This window comes from Melospiza melodia, chromosome Z (assembly GCF_035770615.1).
Source record: "Melospiza melodia melodia isolate bMelMel2 chromosome Z, bMelMel2.pri, whole genome shotgun sequence".
Lineage (NCBI taxonomy): Eukaryota > Metazoa > Chordata > Aves > Passeriformes > Passerellidae > Melospiza > Melospiza melodia.
In genome coordinates this window covers 65,086,275-65,103,432 of record NC_086226.1, presented here as the reverse complement: position 1 = coordinate 65,103,432, position 17,158 = coordinate 65,086,275, and the positions used below count along the sequence as shown (strand labels likewise).

The window sequence follows — 17,158 nt, the reverse complement described above, 5'->3', positions numbered from 1 at the left end:
CCTGCCCTCCAGGAGCTGGGATCCATGGTGTTGCCAAGAGGGTACCCTGACCTGTCATACACCACTAGCCCCATCACTTTTTCGTATGGGTACAGGTGATGCCACATGCCTGCAGCGAGGTGGCCAACAGCCCACTGCAACTGGACGAGCACCCCTCGGCGTCTGTGGCCTCGGGCTGCACTCGTGGAGGACGGATTCGCTGCTGTGTCGACAAGAGAAAAGAGCTTGGACACTCACTGGGGACCATCAGATTTATTGAAGCTAACCGGTATCAGCCAGGAGCCAGGGAGTGACCCCGAACTGGTGGGGGGGGGGGGGGGGGGGGGGGGGCAATGAGGTTTTATATGGGGAGGAAAACATGGGAGGGGATTACATAAGAACCAATAGGGGAGTGCAAGGGAGTGATCTTAAGATAATAGGCATTAAAGGAAGACCAATAGATACAATATAAGGGAGGGGCCCCAGAGCCACAGCCAATCAAGTCTCCCTGAGAGCAGAAGATTCTGGAAGAGCAGGAGGGGTAGGGAGTGATTGACTAGGCCCAGGGAGGAGAAACAAGTCTACATAAAAGGGAATGAGGGGAGGGGGAAATTACATAACAGAGGGGATTGACATAACAAGTGGCGGGAGTTGCCATGGGAACAGAACAACTGACAGGGCTAAGGCGGGAAAAACTGGGAGGGCAGAACCATTACAGAACAATAGGGGAGAAACTGAACAAATTAACGAAACGCACTACAACAATGCCAAAAAATAGGTGAGATCAAGGAAGACTATAAGGCCCTGGCAAGACAGGTGGAAAATACCACAAGTCATCCCCATGCCCAAGTCATCTCCTTCTCTGTCCTCCCTGTTAGAGAAAGCAGGACAGCCAGAGACAGACACATTGTGCAAATCAGTGTCTGGGTTTGTGGCCAAAAGCATGAAGGTGGTTTTGGCTTCTATAACAGTGGGTGGTGTTTTAATGATTTTCAGCCTGTTATGGGGGAAGTGGATTACCCCTGGCTAAAATGGGCAAGAGAATCATTGGCAGCACTCTGGCCAGTATGGGGAGATGGGCTTTAAACTGAAGGACTTGGGAGGCGGGGTGCAAATGGCAACATTTGTGCAATTGCTTCCTCCTGGGAAGCAGGTTATAGCAACCACTGCAGAGTCAGATGTACCTTGGCTGCCCCTGGAGTTGAGGATCAAAGCATAAAACACATCATAGGCGCTTATGGCTGCGGTGAATCCTCTCACATCCCTTCTAGGAGACCCCATTCCTTGATTATCCGTGAAGTGTCAGTATACAAAATGATGCAGCATGAGGAATGAACAAGAACTATATATACATATATATGTGTGTGTGTGTGTGTGTGTGTGTGTGTTCACAGGACCATGATCTCACTGCAGTGCTGAGACATAGTGGGATAGCTCACATGACTGGAATATTGTCATGGATGGGTATGTCCTTTTTAGAAACAACAGAGACATGTCAGAGAAGCAAGGTACTGGAGTTTCTATTTACATGAGAGAGGAACAGGAATTTATCAAGCTCTACCCAGGGACAAATTAACAAACTGAGAGTGTGCCCTGGCAGCCAGGAGGATCAGTCCTATCCTGGGATGCATCAGGCACAGCATCACCAGCTGGGCAAGGGAGAGGCTTGCCCTGCTCTGCACTGGGGTGGCCCCATATCCAGTCCTGTGTGCAGTTCTGGGTGCCACAGTGTAAGAAGGGCATTAGGCCAATACAGAGCATCCAAAGGAAGGAAACTAAGATGGTGAAAGGCCTTTTGAGGGGAAGTCATATGAGGAGTGGCTGAGGTAACCTCAACATGAGGAAGAACTTCTTTTGAGGGTGGCAGAACACTGGAACAGGACATGGACTCCCCCTCTCTGGAGATATTCAAAAGCCATCTGCTCTAAGTGACCCTGCCTTGGGAGGGGATCATATTAGATCTCCAGCAGCTCCTTCCAACTCGAACAATTCTGTGATAATCAGTCCAGGAGGATCATGGAGTGCATCAATGAGAATTTCCTGACCCAATTGATAGTGGAAGCAACTAGGAGAGGTGCTCTGCTGGATCTTGTACTCAAAACCAAAGAGCTTGTTGGGACTGTTGGGACTGTCAAGGTCAAAGGCAGCCTCAGCTGCAGTGACCATGAGATGGTGAAGTTCAGGAGACTGAGAGGAAGAACTAGGACGAAAAGACAGTTCTCAACTCTAGACTTTAGAAAAGTAGACTAGTCTCTTCAACATCTGCTTAGAAGCACTCCAAAGGATAAGGCTCTGGAATGAAGAGCCTAAGAAGGTTAGTTAATATTCAAGGCTCACCTCCCCCAGGCTTGAGAGCAGTCCATCCCAGTGAACAGCAAGCCAGGCAAAAATGGCCACGTCTGTGGGAATTCCTGAGAACTCCTGGTGTCCTGGATTGCCAAGCTAACTGTATTTTATTTGCCATCTGCATGGCAGCTGTCTTCTGTAAAGTGGGCAGTTTTCCTTATCTCTTCCACAACCACTCCTCCCTCTGGGGAGCCATCTGCTGATAATAGGCTGTTGAATGTCACTGCATGACTGATAAGAACTACATCCCACTGTGAGATGCTCTGCCCGGAGGGAGGAGCCAAGCATTCCTACCCAGATATAATCGCGAGATTCTGGAACACAAGCATGGCGTCTCCACTGCATTAGCCAGAGGAACAGCTGCTTCTTCCACTGAATCTTCAGAGGAAGACTACACCCTTTCTACAGGATCCCTGTTCCAACAGAATCACACCTGATGCTCCAGGAGGACTGCAGCCACAATTTCCATTGGACTGCTACCAACACCCTGACCCACAGGATGTCAGGTTGTGTTCTGACTCTGTCAGTGTTGTTTTAGTTTACTGCATTGTTTATTTTCTTCCCTAATAAAGAACCGTTATTCCTGCTCCCATAGTTTTTGCCTGAGAGCCCCTTAATTTAAAATTCATAGCAATTCAGAGGGGCAGGGTTTACATTTTCCATTTCAGGGGAGGCTCCTGCCTTCCTTAGCTGACAACTGTCTTTCGAAACCAAGACACCTGGCTAAACTAGAACATAAGAAGGAATTATCTGGAGGGTATAACCAAGACTGGGTATATTGAGGGGAACACAGATGTGATGTGCTACACAGATGTGGCATCCAGAGATTAAGTTATGGAAGCTAAAGCTTAAATGGATAACAAGGGCCTCTGAAGTACAAAAGTGGGAAAGGGCAGGGGAAAAATGGGGCCATTACAGAATTAGATGGAGCATCTGGTCACACATGACATGGAAAATGTTGAGGTGCTGAGTACCTTCTTTGCCTGTCTTATTTAGTGACAACATAAGCTCTCAGAATTCCAGAGATCAAGAAGAAAGTGTGGAGCAAGGAGGATGTTCCCTTGATGTAGGGAAGATGACGTCAGAGAAAACTGAAGATACACAGAATCATGGGCCCTGGCAGGACACACCCACACATGCTCTGGGAGCTGGCAGATGTCATTGCAAGGCCCCTCGTGACAGTCTTTGATTGAGCATAGTGACTGGGAAAAGTGCTCAAAAAACTGGTGGAAAGTAAATGTCACATCTGTCTTTGAGGAGGACAAGACAGGGAGATCCTCAGAAAACAGTCTGTCAACCTCACCTCAATCCCTTGGAAGGTAATGGTGCAGCTGGACAGAAACCATTTGCAGGCACATCAAGAGCAGGAAAACCATCTGAAGGGAGGTTTTGTCAGGAGGGATTCACCAAAGGGAATTCACACTTAACCAACCTGATACATTTTGCAGTGGAGTGACTGACCCGGTACAAGACAGGAGTGAAGTGGGCATGGTGTCCCTGAACTTCCGTAAGGCACTGTTTTCCACAGTAATCCATGCAGAGAAGGTGCTGAGGTATGTGATGGGTGAAAAGTGAAGTGGGTTGAAAACTGGCTGAACACCAGGCCCAGAGGGTGGTGATGAGTGCAACAAAGCCCACGGGGAGGGGCAGTGTCCCAGGGTTAGTACTGCCTCAGCAAGAAGAGGGAGAAGTAGCTGATAAAATAAGAGTTGCCATGCAGAGGGATGAGCTGGCAATATCATGAAATTCAAGGGGAAGTGCAAAATGCTGCACCTGGGGAAGAGTGCCCCAATGGAACTGCACACGTTGGGGGCACTTGGCTGGAAAACAGCCAAGAAGGAAGATGAGGGTCCTGGTGGACACCAAGCTCTTTCTTGGAAAGAAGGCAAATGGTGTCCTGGCTGACAGCAGTGGAGGAAGGCAACCCTTCCCAGCTACTCAGCAAAAGTGAGGACAGACCTGGAATGCTACATCTGGTTTTGGGTCTTCCCATAAAAAAGGGACAGAGTTGTACTGGAGAGAGACCACTCAAGGGTCACAAAGATGCTGAAGGAACGGGAGCATCTCTTCTGTAAGGAAAGTATATTGAAAACATTTTGTCAAGATCTTCCCCCTTAACAGAAGCCCATGGAGCTTGTCAGATATCACTGACACATACTTCTGTTTTTTCAGGCAGGAAAAATAATCACTTTTTAGTATCTAAACCCCTCCTCTGTTAGCATATCTACGGAAGTATAAAACAACCTGGGAATTCAGACAGCATAGCTCAACAGAACTGAACATCACACTTGTAGCAAAGGGGCTGTGTGAGAATTCCAGCTGAGCTTTCTCTACATTTCCCCACCCCACTAAAGACACAGACAAAACACTTAAAGTGGAACTCATTTATTAAGTTGAAGACAAGTTATTATTGTCTGAAAGATTACTACAATAGGAAAGCATTCTACAAGAGATGAGGACAGAACACAATATAGCAAATTCAAATCCACATGCATTTGATTCATCATTACAGGAAAAACGTCATTTTTCAGCATCCTAAAAAAGACAGTCACATTTTAGAAGACTCTGGTGTACATTCAGAACAGTGTACATTAGTCAGAATCTCTCAACAAAAAAATCATGTGCTTCAAATTGAAGAGCCTGCAATTTTTTTATCTTTTTAAAATCTTGTAGGACCCCTAAGCATAACCTCAGCTAGGTCCACAGGCATATGAAATTAAAAAAAAAAAATCTTTAAAAGACTTATTTAAAACATTATCACAGCACTAGGAACGCAACCTATGTAAACATGCAACTTTTGCATGTTTTAAAATATTGATCCCCTGGAGCCTGTTTCAGACATAGCTGGTCTGAAAACACCTTGCACTTACAAAAGAGGGCCCCGGTAATAACTCCTTTTAGTCTGGAAGTGACGTAAAACAAAATAACAAACAAAACAAAACAAAAATCCCCAAACAAAATCAAATGTATCTCACTGCCACATTAGGCAGGTTTAGTTTATAGTAGGAAGTGCTGGCAGATGGGGAAGGATAGTTTCATCCTGAGGCAGCTGTGTGACACTATTTTCCAATATAATTAGAAAAATGATAGTGTAAATTGAACACAGCAAAGCCCAATGGCATAGAAATAACCCCATCATCAAGCTGATGATACTGTACCCTCATCTGCATTCCAGGAAACTATTCCTGTTTCAGCAGTGGGGAAGAGACAGCTTTCCATTCCACATTTTACTCAAAAAAAAAAAAAAAAAAAAAGGCATTTTGCTGTATTCTAAGAAGTCAGCAATCACTCACAAGCGTGTACAGCTGCTGACTCAATGAACTTGAACAAACATTGTAGGAAGAGTACAGACTTCAGGAGGCAGAGAAAGCATTCTCACTGAAGTTGCTTCAACTACTCTAGTAAAAATAAAAGTATATGAAATTAACTGATGCTATATTTATGCATCAATCCACTCTAGGGAGGTAAAAATGTAATTCTCTGGAAACCTGAACTGAAAATTGAGCAAGTATCACACTGCATATTTAGAACTTGTTAAAGCACGAACACTAGTAACCTGCAACTAACAGGCATGCTTCAGAGCTTGCTGCAAAATCAATCTATGGCTTCCAGAGCTTGAGGAGGCCATCTTCACTGTAAGTGGCAATCAGGTTCTGGTGGGGGTGATGAGCAATGCCAATGACATCTTTTTCATGGACCTAGAGAGTAAACAGAAAGAGACATTAAGAGAGTCTTCCTTCAGCAGATTCAAGACAAATATTCTCTTCAAAAAACAAGTGAAGGAAAGCTGGACTGAAGGTTAAGGTGCTTTGTGCACAGAGCAAAAGCAGGGACACACACCAACATTCAACTCCAGTCACAACAATTTCTGACATGGCAGTTACTTTTTGTTGGGCAAGGGAAGGTTCAGTGAAGGTTTACATCCACTGAAATCCACAACATCAAAGTGTTCCCTGTTAAATTTAGACATTCATGCTGGTATTCCTCTTTAAGTTCAATCTAAAGCAAATTTAAACCCCAAATTTAAACCTTTAAATCTGATGGCTTTTTCAGATTCTCCACCAACTAGAGCCCAGGTCAAAATATGCCCTCATTCAAGGAAGTCTGAACCAATTGAGTCTTTGCTTGATGGGCAAATACTTCCCTAATTTCTACAATTATATGGTTCTAAAAACCCCAGACATATTCTACAGCCAAATTCCTGAAATTCATTTGTTAGCAATCATGTTTGCTAGAGATGAAAGACTGCTTGGTTTGAGACTGGACTTCATAATGAACATTCACATCATCCCCATGTTTAAAACTCTGGAAAAGCTCAGAGCTGAAAACTTACAGTCAGAGTTCTCTCCAGCTTGCCCGTCACTGTGCTGAAGCAGTACAGCACAAAATCTTCACCAACACAGTAGATCCATTCACCACGAGGTGAAAGTGCACAGCAGACAAAGTCACCACCTTCTCTCTTACCAGAGCTAAAACTTCTTACAATCTGTAAAGAAAACAGAAGGATTAATCAGCAGCATATCAATACCATGTTTAGGGCAAAAAACATTGAAGAAGTACTAGGCCTGTTCAGAACACAGATCTCTCCATAGCCTCAAGAGCTTTCTGTGTTCTATAAACTTGAGTTCAGAATAGTTTGCCATGCAAGCAAACCAGAGAAATCAGTTTTAACCCTGCTAGGTTATTAACTAGGTCTTCTGCATTCTTGAAATGACAGAGTGACCTGGAGGGCTACCAGTAAGACCACATACCTGTCCCTGCATATTCATGATGACGACTGTATTCGATCTGTTGCAAACAACAAAGTGTTCTGGGTTTTTAGGCAGCAGAATGACACTGTTCACAGTAATGTCTGTCCCTGCAGTGCTACCAAGGGACTTGAAGGTGTTGGAGCACTCTGTTGTCTTCACATTCCAAACCTAGTGTAAAAAAAAAAAACACCAAAACAAATTAGCTTCAAAAAATGAAAAAGAAAGAGCTGATATGCAATTATTGCAGATAAGGGAATCCCTACATCATAGGACAGTCAGTTTAGAGTCTAGAACAAAGCAGAACAGGCAGGGAGCACTACACTTATGTCTCCGTTTCATAAATGCAGCACAGACATGCTCTGCAAGAGACTGTGATAACAAGTCTCATCTGTTCTCACACAAATCTACAGCGAAGTCACAAGCACACTCATTACTGCAGATAACCCCCGAGTCCTTCCCCAGTGACTGCAACAATTGTAACAAAGCAGGGATAAGACAGCAGGAGTCTGAATGTGTTCTTTACAGAGGGTAAATGCCATCTTACCTTCACTGTGCCATCAGAGGAGGCACTGATAATATAGTGGCCATCCTGGGTAAAAGTAGCTTCATTGACAAAGGAAGAATGACCACGGAATTCCTTAAGGGTTTTCCCAGATTTTAAACCATGAATCCTGTAAGACAAAAGAGGTGAAAATGAGTAAGCAAATTCCACTCAGTAACCAAATAGGATCAGAATTTTGCACTACATAAACAGTAATCAACATTTTCCAGATGCTAAGAACTGTAGGAAAAGGGGTTTGAGAATCCTTTCATATTGAGATTAGAGCAGTGTTTGAGTATTTTTCTGGGTGTATTTATGCTCACTTCTAACCTATCCTGCAATGATCCTTCGAAAAAAAAGAACAAGAAAAAGGAAAAAAATAAAAAGAGAAGGGAAAGAAGAAAGGAAGGTATATTCACCTAAATAATTTTAGTATCTTAACAACTAAAAAACTAACTATTGGGTTAACATCACTACTCAACATGTCTTCAAAATAAGTCGAGTCAGACCCCTCAAAAAGTGTACAGCTGAAGTACAAAATGCAGGAACTATTAAAAAAATCCCACCCCACCAAAACCTCCAACCAAACAAGCATAATCAAACCTAACCAAAATATCCTTCCCTACACCCAAACAGGATTTTCCCAAGAGAGGCAGTGGGATCTTGAACCCTGGAGATTTTGAAAACACAGCTGGACAAGGCCCTGAACAGGCTATCCTAACTGAAAGCCAGCTGTGCTTTGAGAAGCACAGTGGACTAGAGACCCCTACAGGCCTGGATTATACTATCTCATAATCATACTGCTTAATTAGAAAAACCTGTTTTCTGTTCTCCCACATTCTCAGTTTATTTACCTGATTGTCTGATCGAAAGAAGCACTAAGAATTTGACTGCTGTCCTTAGAGAAACTGAGGCATGTAACACCTTTACTGTGAGCTCGTTCAAATCTTCTCAGGCACTGACCACTCTGGATTTTCCACACCTGAAAAGGAAACAGCAAATAAGTGATTACTTTGTTATGAGAACACATGAGCTTCAACATCAGAGCAAACACATATGTTAAATACATGTTACATTTCCTTTGAGTTCATGCAAAATGAGAACATTATTGGTATTGCAAACTGATCTTTTTGGTCACCACCTCTCCAAACACAGTGTACAAAAAGATTTGTACCTTGATCTTTCCATCCTGGGCTCCAGTTGCTAGCATTTCTGTATCTCTGCTGAAGCACATGCACAGCACTGCATCATCCATCATCATGAAGTTATCTTGTGCCTGGTACTTCAGATCCTAAACAAAAGCAGAAGATTCATGGGTCACTAGTGAAATCAATTAAGTCTATTTTAAGGCAAAGTGCAAAAGCATTTACAGTTTTAACTTCAGTTATATTTTATAACTTACTCTAAATCAGACTTCATAGCCTTGTAATACAGGCTACTACCACTGTCACCATTTTAATGGCAACAGAAACAGTGCAGGAAGGTAAAGAAGTTATCACACAGACAAATCTATGACAAACCAGAGAACTACACCCACATAACTACTCCAGCCTGATATTTGCATCACCTAAACAGAATCTTCTCAGGGTCACAGGCCCTAAGAAATTAAAACAATTTCAAAGAACAGATCCAGGTGCTCTGGCACGCCAAAGTCACTCTGGGTGAAATAAGGAGTAACTTACCTTCCTAATCTTTCCAGTAGTGAAGTTCCATACTTCAATGAAGCCATCAACCGAGCCAGTAACCAGGTACTGTCCATCTGGAGAAAACCGAGCACACTCTACGTGTGACTTCTGCCCAAACTGTTTAAAAAAGAACATAAACAAATTTTAAGAAGCAATTTAAAATAATAAACTCATTAAAATAAAACCACAGTGTCATTCTGATGGTAAAAATACACTACTTTCTAGAGGTATGTATAATAAATTTAATGCTGAAGTACAAAAAAAAAAAAAATCTGTCAATACACAGAGAGTTGCATTTTTAAAAAATGGTAAAACAAAAAAAAAAAAAACTCCTTTTGGTCTGGTAACATCCAATGTTACAACAGAACCTGCATGGTTACATCAGGAGCTGAGTTGGTATCTTTGTATTTTTGTTTTTGCAGCGAATTCTCTGCTAACAAACACCTTTTAAATCCCTGAAATTTAACTCTGTGAGACTTCAGAACTTAATAAATTTCTGAAGTTCATTTGGAGTAATGTTTCTCCAGTGTAATTTTTACAGAGAATGCTTTTTTTCAACGTCCAATTTTTTTTATTTCTAAATTTTTAAATTCGAGTGGCCATGACAACAGAAGAAAAAAGCTTCACTAGCCCAAACAAAAACACAAGATCGGCAATGACAAACAAAAATTCTAATAAAGCATTTTTAGCAAGTTGTTACTGAACTGATTTCCTAAGTTGAAGCTCATGGCTTCTGAAAAACAGTTTAAGACACAGGTACTTCCTCGAACAAATGAAGAAGGGAACGATGCCAATTCCTGCAAAATTATTGGTTCTGAACTGTGAAGTCAAAGATGCCATTATCTTAATCACAAACACCATAAGCACCCAATCTTGTTAAAAGACAGATTTTAATCTGTCTAATCTCAGACTCCCAGGAAGAAAAGTCTACTGATAAGATAATGCAGGGAAAAGGGAGGAAAACACACAGGTGGGGAGTGGAGGGGAACGACTTACAACAGGGAAAAATAAGCACTCAGAAGATCTCCTCTTATCTCTGCACGTTAAACATGCAAAGGAAAGATCAGCAGAAACAAAGCAAACATTACCTTAATGTGCCGGCTCAGCTGCGTGGGGAACTTCTCCTCTTCTACGTCTTTCACAGCTGCTTTGCCTCGGAACAAGTCAATTGTCATACCGGGAGGAAGCAGGCCCTGGTGCTGCTGCCATTTCAGCGCCTTTAGGAGATGAAAGCCGCACCATTAGCCACCCATTAACACAGATCGACCACACAGAAACACCGCCTGCACCGAGCATTCTGACAATCAGAAAGGGCTGAAAACACACCGGAAAACGTGTGTCAACAGAATGTTATTCTCAAAGTGCACGCTGTGCTGCATACTTACTCTCCTGGAAGAAATCTACCACTAGAGTCATGACTTCTTCCACAACTACTAAATCCTTCCTACACGGGAAAACTTTTTTAAACTATGCCACGTTTAAACTTTACTTTTAAACAGCTGGAGACTCAATTACATCATAACTAGTTTTATACAGCAACAACCTAAAGACATAGCCATTAAAACATCTTTCAAGACTCACCTGCCCCAGGAGTGCCATCAGACGAGATGGAGGCACCACGCTGACCTCTCCAGCCAGAGCTTGTGCAATAGCAGCTCTCCGCTTCTCCTTGCTACTCCCATCGGGGTATGCCTGCAGAAAAGTTATTTTCATGAGGTTATTGTGCCAAGTAATTTTTTTTTCTAAAAAAAAAAAAAAAAAACAACCCTCTGTTCTTCTGAAATTAAAACCTCTTCCATATAAGTTTTCTGTTAGGAGTCCAAAAGAAGAGCTACTCCCCCCCTTCTCTTCAATGCCCACCTTAAATGCAAAGAATTATCAGGGTTGGAAGAGATCTCCAAAATCAGGCCCTTAACTAAGTTAGCCATTAACCCAACATGCTCTCACAAAGACGTTCAGACTGACGTTAGCAGTCAGAAAACGTGCCTTGTTTTTACTGTTATTACACACAAACTGCATTTTCTTCTGCTGCCTCCATTAACACTGAAAAGGCAAGCTGCAGATACCATCCTGGACAGGCAGGACACACGGCCAAAACCCCAAACTCCCAACAGCAGCACAGGTTTACTCCCTCCTGATAAAGTATCATGCACTACTTCCCAAAAACTTCACAGAAGGTGTAAAACCATCAAATGGTGAAACTGCACAGTCTCACTCCCCAAAACAAGCAAAAAAAACCAAAGCCGTGAGCCATCGGCAGCATGCAGTGATGCTGAGGCTCCTGCAGGAGAGGTCTGTAGAGAAAGGATTAACCAACGTACCTCACGAGGATCAAAGTAAGATCTGGCCAGAAGGTTTTCCAGGTGGATGTAGCGCTCTGGCTGAGTTTGTTTCAGCATGATCATGGGATCCGTTTGCCTCAGCAGAGACCGGGCAGCACCGAGCTCTCGGAGCTCGATCAACTCCAGCACGACCTGCACCCAGAGACAAGCGTCTGCATCAGCAAAGGGTTAGCGGAAAGCACCCCATGGAGGTTTCCACAAGGACCACAACAGCCCGCAGGAACCCCGCGTTTGCTCACCTGCTCATAGAGATCAATGAGGGTCTTGTCGGGCAGCTTCAGAGACTGTATGGCCTGCAGCACCGTGTCCCAGTGCCCGCTGTTGATGTCCGCCACGAAGCTCTCGATGCTGTCCACGGTGTTGAGGGACACGGTGGTCTCCTCCTGCAAGGTGGCGAGCGCCCGGTGGAGGCTGTTTTCCTTCAGGTACTGCATGATGAGCCGGATCACGCTGCGGCCGAGGCACAGAGCACGGTCAGCGGGGCACCGGACACACGGGCCGGGCTCCCGGGCCGCAACCCTCGGCCCCCTCACGACCCCGGGCCGCCGCGTCTCGCCTCCCTTCCCCTGCGCCGCTGGGGCCTGACTCAGGCCCGGGGCCGCCAAACCGCTCCCTCCCCGCTCCCCCGGCCGCAGGGGCCGCACGGTCCTTCGCCACCGGCATACTTACTCGGAGGACTCGATCTCGATGGACATCTTGAAGCGCCGCTGGTGCCGGAGCCGCCGCTAGCGGTAGCAGTAGTAGCAGTAGCCGCAGTGGTGGTGTCGGTGTCGCCGCTAGGCCTTCCGCCCGCCGCTCCGCACGCCACTTCCTCTTCCCGTCCCGTGTCCCTGAATAAATAATGCGCGCGCCCGCCTCCGCCCCGCCCCTGGCGCCGTGACGTCACCCGGCCGGGACGGCCCCTCTCGGCAGCGACGGCGAGGCTGGCGCGCCCCCCGGCGGCGGAGCGGGGGCAGCGCAGGGCCGGCCGGGCGGGCGGCGCGCCGCGCGCGGGTGTGCCGTGCTTCCCGCAGGGGTTCCTGCTTCCCGCAGGGGTTCCTGCTTCCCGCAGGGGTTCCTGCTTCCCACAGAGGTTCCTGCTTCCCGCAGGGGTTCCTGCTTCCCGCAGGGGTTCCTGCTTCCCGCACGGATTCCTGCTTCCCGCAGGGGTTCCTGCTTCCCGCAGGGGTTCCTGCTTCCCGCAGGGGTTCCTGCTTCCCGCAGGGGTTCCTGCTTCCCACAGAGGTTCCTGCTTCCCGCAGGGGTTCCTGCTTCCCGCAGGGGTCCTGCTTCCCGCACGGATTCCTGCTTCCCGCAGGGGTTCCTGCTTCCCGCAGGGGTTCCTGCTTCCCGCACGGATTCCTGCTTCCCGCAGAGGTTCCTGCTTCCCGCAGGGGTTCCTGCTTCCCGCACGGATTCCTGCTTCCCGCAGAGGTTCCTGCTTCCCGCACGGATTCCTGCTTCCCGCAGAGGTTCCTGCTTCCCGCAGGGGTTCCTGCTTCCCACAGAGGTTCCTGCTTCCCGCAGAGGTTCCTGCTTCCCGCAGGGGTTCCTGCTTCCCGCAGGGGTTCCTGCTTCCCGCAGGGGTTCCTGCTTCCCGCAGGGGTCCTGCTTCCCGCAGGGGTTCCTGCTTCCCGCAGGGGTTCCTGCTTCCCGCAGAGGTTCCTGCTTCCCGCAGGGGTTCCTGCTTCCCGCACGGATTCCTGCTTCCCGCAGGGGGTCCTGCTTCCCGCAGGGGTTCCTGCTTCCCGCAGAGGTTCCTGCTTCCCGCAGAGGTTCCTGCTTCCCGCAGGGGTTCCTGCTTCCCGCACGGATTCCTGCTTCCCGCAGGGGTTCCTGCTTCCCGCAGAGGTTCCTGCTTCCCGCAGGGGTTCCTGCTTCCCGCACGGATTCCTGCTTCCCGCAGAGGTTCCTGCTTCCCGCAGAGGTTCCTGCTTCCCGCAGGGGTTCCTGCTTCCCGCAGGGGTTCCTGCTTCCCGCACGGATTCCTGCTTCCCGCAGGGGTTCCTGCTTCCCGCACGGATTCCTGCTTCCCGCAGAGGTTCCTGCTTCCCGCAGGGGTTCCTGCTTCCCGCAGGGGTTCCTGCTTCCCGCAGGGGTTCCTGCTTCCCGCACGGATTCCTGTTTCCCACAGAGGTTCCTGCTTCCCACAGGGGTTCCTGCTTCCCGCAGAGGTTCCTGCTTCCCGCAGGGGTCCTGCTTCCCACAGGGGTTCCTGCTTCCCGCAGGGGTCCTGCTTCCCACAGGGGTTCCTGCTTCCCGCAGAGCCGCAGCACAGCTCCAGCCGGCCCGCGGTATCCTGGCGTTTATCCGCAGTAGTGTGACCGGCAGGACCTGGGCTGAGTGTGCCCCTGGTGAGGCCACATGGTGAGTGCTGTGCCAGTTCTGGGCCTCCCACGGAGGGGAAGTGCCAGAAAGGCCTGGAGCTGCTGAAGGGTGTGGAGCACAGGCCCTAGGAGGAGCAGCTGAGAGAGCTGGGACTGTTGAGCCTGGAGAAAAGGAGGCTCAGGAGTGACCTTGTCACTCTGCGTGTCCCTGGAAGGAGGGTACAGCCTGGTGGGGATTGGCCTCTTCTCCCAGGCAGCCAGTGACGGAACAAGAGGACATGGTGCCTCAAGCTACACCAGGGGACCTTCAGGTCAGACATCAGGAAGAAATTCTTTACAGGAAGGATTAGGCATTGGAATGGGCTTCCCAGGGAGGTGATGGAGTCACTGTCCTTGGAGGTAGTTAAGAAAAGACTGGACATGGCTCTTATTGCTGTGGTCTTGTTGACAAGGTGATGTTTGGTCATAGGTTGGACTCAAAGATCTCAGAGTTGTTTCCCAACTGAATTGATTCTGTGATTCCACCACTGTCATTCATAGGGATCTCAGAAGATTCCCTGTGGTGGCACAGGCATGGCAGGCTGCAGGTCAGGCATTCTGGCAAAGACACACAGCAGTTCCTTGGCCGCATGTTTCTTGGCACGTGCAAGTTTGCAGGTGCAAATCCAGGGTGTTACTTGCAGTTTGCAAGCCTTAAAAAGCCATTGGGAGCTCTGCATCTCAGGAGTGTGGTTATGTATAAAAGAATGACAGTGCACAAAGCAATATGAGTAGGGAAATTAATAGCACACGTCTTGGCTGCTCTAATTATGGACCAAGAATTGGAAAAATTATAGTCTACTGGGCAGAGCCCTTCAGTGGTGCCTGGATGAGAAGACAACTCACCTTGGAACACACTGAAAGTGGCCCTGGCAGTTCATCTGTCCTGCATGGACTCTGACTGAGGTAGCCCTGGTTAGTGCTACAAGATGAGTAAAGCTCCCTGTGACTCTCCTGGCTGCACACAAGCTTCTTTGTCAGGAAGAGAGGCTCTTTGTTCCCTGGGCAGCACCAGGATCGTGCGGCTCATGGCTTTCTGGGCGCAGCACTTCCCACCTGCACCCCGTGATCCAGTGATACCACCCAGCCTGATACCAGAGCTAGGCTGCCAGTACATGGTGGTGTGGAATCCACAGTACTGGCCCCTTCTTGGATGGACTTCTCCTTGCTGTTTTTTCAGGCGTGTGCATTTTGCTAGATGAGCCATGGAAAATACAGCGGTGTGTGAGAAACTTCCTCCCTCTGCCAAGGAAAGCTGTTCTTTGCTGTCTCTGTCCCCAGAGTACTCAAGAAAGTAATCCAATAGCATGAAGTTGAAAAAACAGTGAGCGAAATACATGGCTAACATTCTTCATTCTGTTGTTTCCTCTCTGTGATCCCGACTAATTTTTTTAACTGCTTTTACGGAGGTGCAGGGATTACTTCAGGGAAGTGTCGTTTAATTGTTCCAGGTTTATTGGTTTTCAATGACAGGTATATTCATGTTGTTTGAAGGTTGTTTTGAAAACAAGTCTGATCCAGACTCTAACAAAGAAAAGCCATAAAACCTAAAGATGGCAGCTATTTTTGTGCTGGCGGCACATAGGAATCTGGCTCAATTCCTCAGTAAATTCAGCTGGTGCTCTCTTGCTGCTCTCCCCCCAGTGTTAACAGCTTCTAGCAAGAAAAACCAACAGGTTTTGGTTGGTTTTTCCTGGCCCTGAGCTGTCCCAGTCCTCAGGATGACATTTTTCTGAGGGGTGAATTCAGCTCAGGAGCCTGCGAACAGACTGGACTGCATGCTGGTTTACCTAGCCCTTCTGGCCCTCCTTCCCTGATAGATGCAGAGGGAGGTGGGCACCCCAGGTAAACCTTCTTGTGCTCTCCATCTGAGAAAAGGGTCCCCGTGGTCCAAGTGCTATGCAAGCACACAGGAATCAGACTTGGACTTTGAGGCTAGACACAGCTACAGCCATCATCTGGTGCTGGCAGCAGTCCAGTGTCTGAAACCCTCCGGAGATCCTTCCAGCCAACACTCACAGGATGCCAGCTCTGGCAGAGCATTACATAAGGGAAGAAGAGGTTTCTATTATATGTTTTGGCTCCACTGGAAGTGGATGCAAAGGGATATATACAGTCCTGATGTAGTTAGGCAACACAGTTATCTCTAGTACACTGGAGCTGACCCCAGTCCTCGTTGGTCCCAGGCCCATTCTTTAAATGGAAGGTGAGCAAGCATCTTGGAATCAACATTTTTAATACAATATGTTTACCTTTCTTTCTGGCAGAAAATTTAATAAAATTTTTTTTAATACCTCCTGATTCAAAAGTAGTCAGTTTCCAGCTTTCCGCTCCTTGGTGCATCCTGCTGTTTTACTTCTCTGGGAGAGCAGCTTGAGCACCAGGAGTGAGGTGTGCCTTTTCCAGCCAGGCCACCAGTCTACACAGTGTGAAGCAGGATCCGTGAAGCGGATGGGATGCAGAATCACAGCCCACCCCACATCCATGAGGACATCACATTCCCCACCAGTCAGATGTCTGACTTCATGCGCAGCTGTCTGCTGCCCCACAAGCTGCAAGGCTTGTTTTCTATGCCCCAGAGCTGTGGTATGGCACCAGGAGGCTACATAAGCTTACAGTGACAATGATGTCCTTTCCCTGCTCTCTGAATTACTCTGGTGATCTACAGTGAAGTTTGGCTTTTCTCAGCTTTCAGGTCACAAGGCCAGAAATTATTCCTTCTGTCAAAGTGCATTTACTGTAGTCTCAAAATAAGACACACACCTCTGAGGCCAGCCTCTTGAGAGAAGCTGTGCAGGGAAGCAGCCTGTGGTTTCTGTTTCTCAGTTCTTGAGAATACTTTTTGTGGATCCCTTAAGAAAAACCCCACCCCAGGACCAGTGTGTCTCAGGGAGAGACCTGTGAACTGAGATTGATTTGTGGTTCCAGAGAGTTGTTAAACCTGTGTGCAAAACCAAGTTTTACTTGTCGTTGCTGGTGAGGCAGACCACGTGCTGGGCCAAGTGAGAAGTGAGGAGACACAGATAAAAGGACATTGTCATCCCTTCTTCTGGGTAGGATGTGGAGAAGCTGGAGGAGGACCAGCAAAACATCTGCAAGGCAGGGAAGGGCATGGAGCACATGGTCTGCTGGCAGGAGCTGGGCTTGCCTTGCCTGGATGAGGTGAGGC

General features: G+C 47.3%; 1 protein-coding gene across 1 annotated transcript; it reads right to left on the bottom strand.

Annotated features, from left to right (window-relative positions):
* Positions 1-4,694: 4,694 nt before the first annotated feature.
* Positions 4,695-12,451, bottom strand: SMU1 (SMU1 DNA replication regulator and spliceosomal factor). The gene is made up of 12 exons (XM_063180186.1): positions 12,314-12,451; positions 11,884-12,094; positions 11,624-11,776; positions 10,884-10,994; positions 10,391-10,519; positions 9,300-9,419; positions 8,792-8,908; positions 8,472-8,599; positions 7,621-7,747; positions 7,077-7,244; positions 6,659-6,811; positions 4,695-6,023 (listed from the first exon to the last, which is right to left on the bottom strand). The coding sequence occupies exons 1-12, from the start codon at positions 12,337-12,339 to the stop codon at positions 5,925-5,927; spliced, it is 1,542 nt and encodes a 513-aa protein (XP_063036256.1). The 5' UTR covers positions 12,340-12,451; the 3' UTR covers positions 4,695-5,924.
* Between the last annotated feature and the right edge of the window lie 4,707 nt (positions 12,452-17,158).

Coding starts and splice junctions, on each gene's coding strand:
- SMU1 (XM_063180186.1), bottom strand. CDS start 12,339: ATGTCCATCGAGATCGAGTCCTCCGA. Junction 10,520..10,883: donor TGATGGCACTCCTGGGGCAG/GTGAGTCTTGAA, acceptor CATCTCCTAAAG/GCGCTGAAATGGCAGCAGCA. Junction 9,420..10,390: donor AGCTGAGCCGGCACATTAAG/GTAATGTTTGCT, acceptor TTTTTTAAACAG/TTTGGGCAGAAGTCACACGT.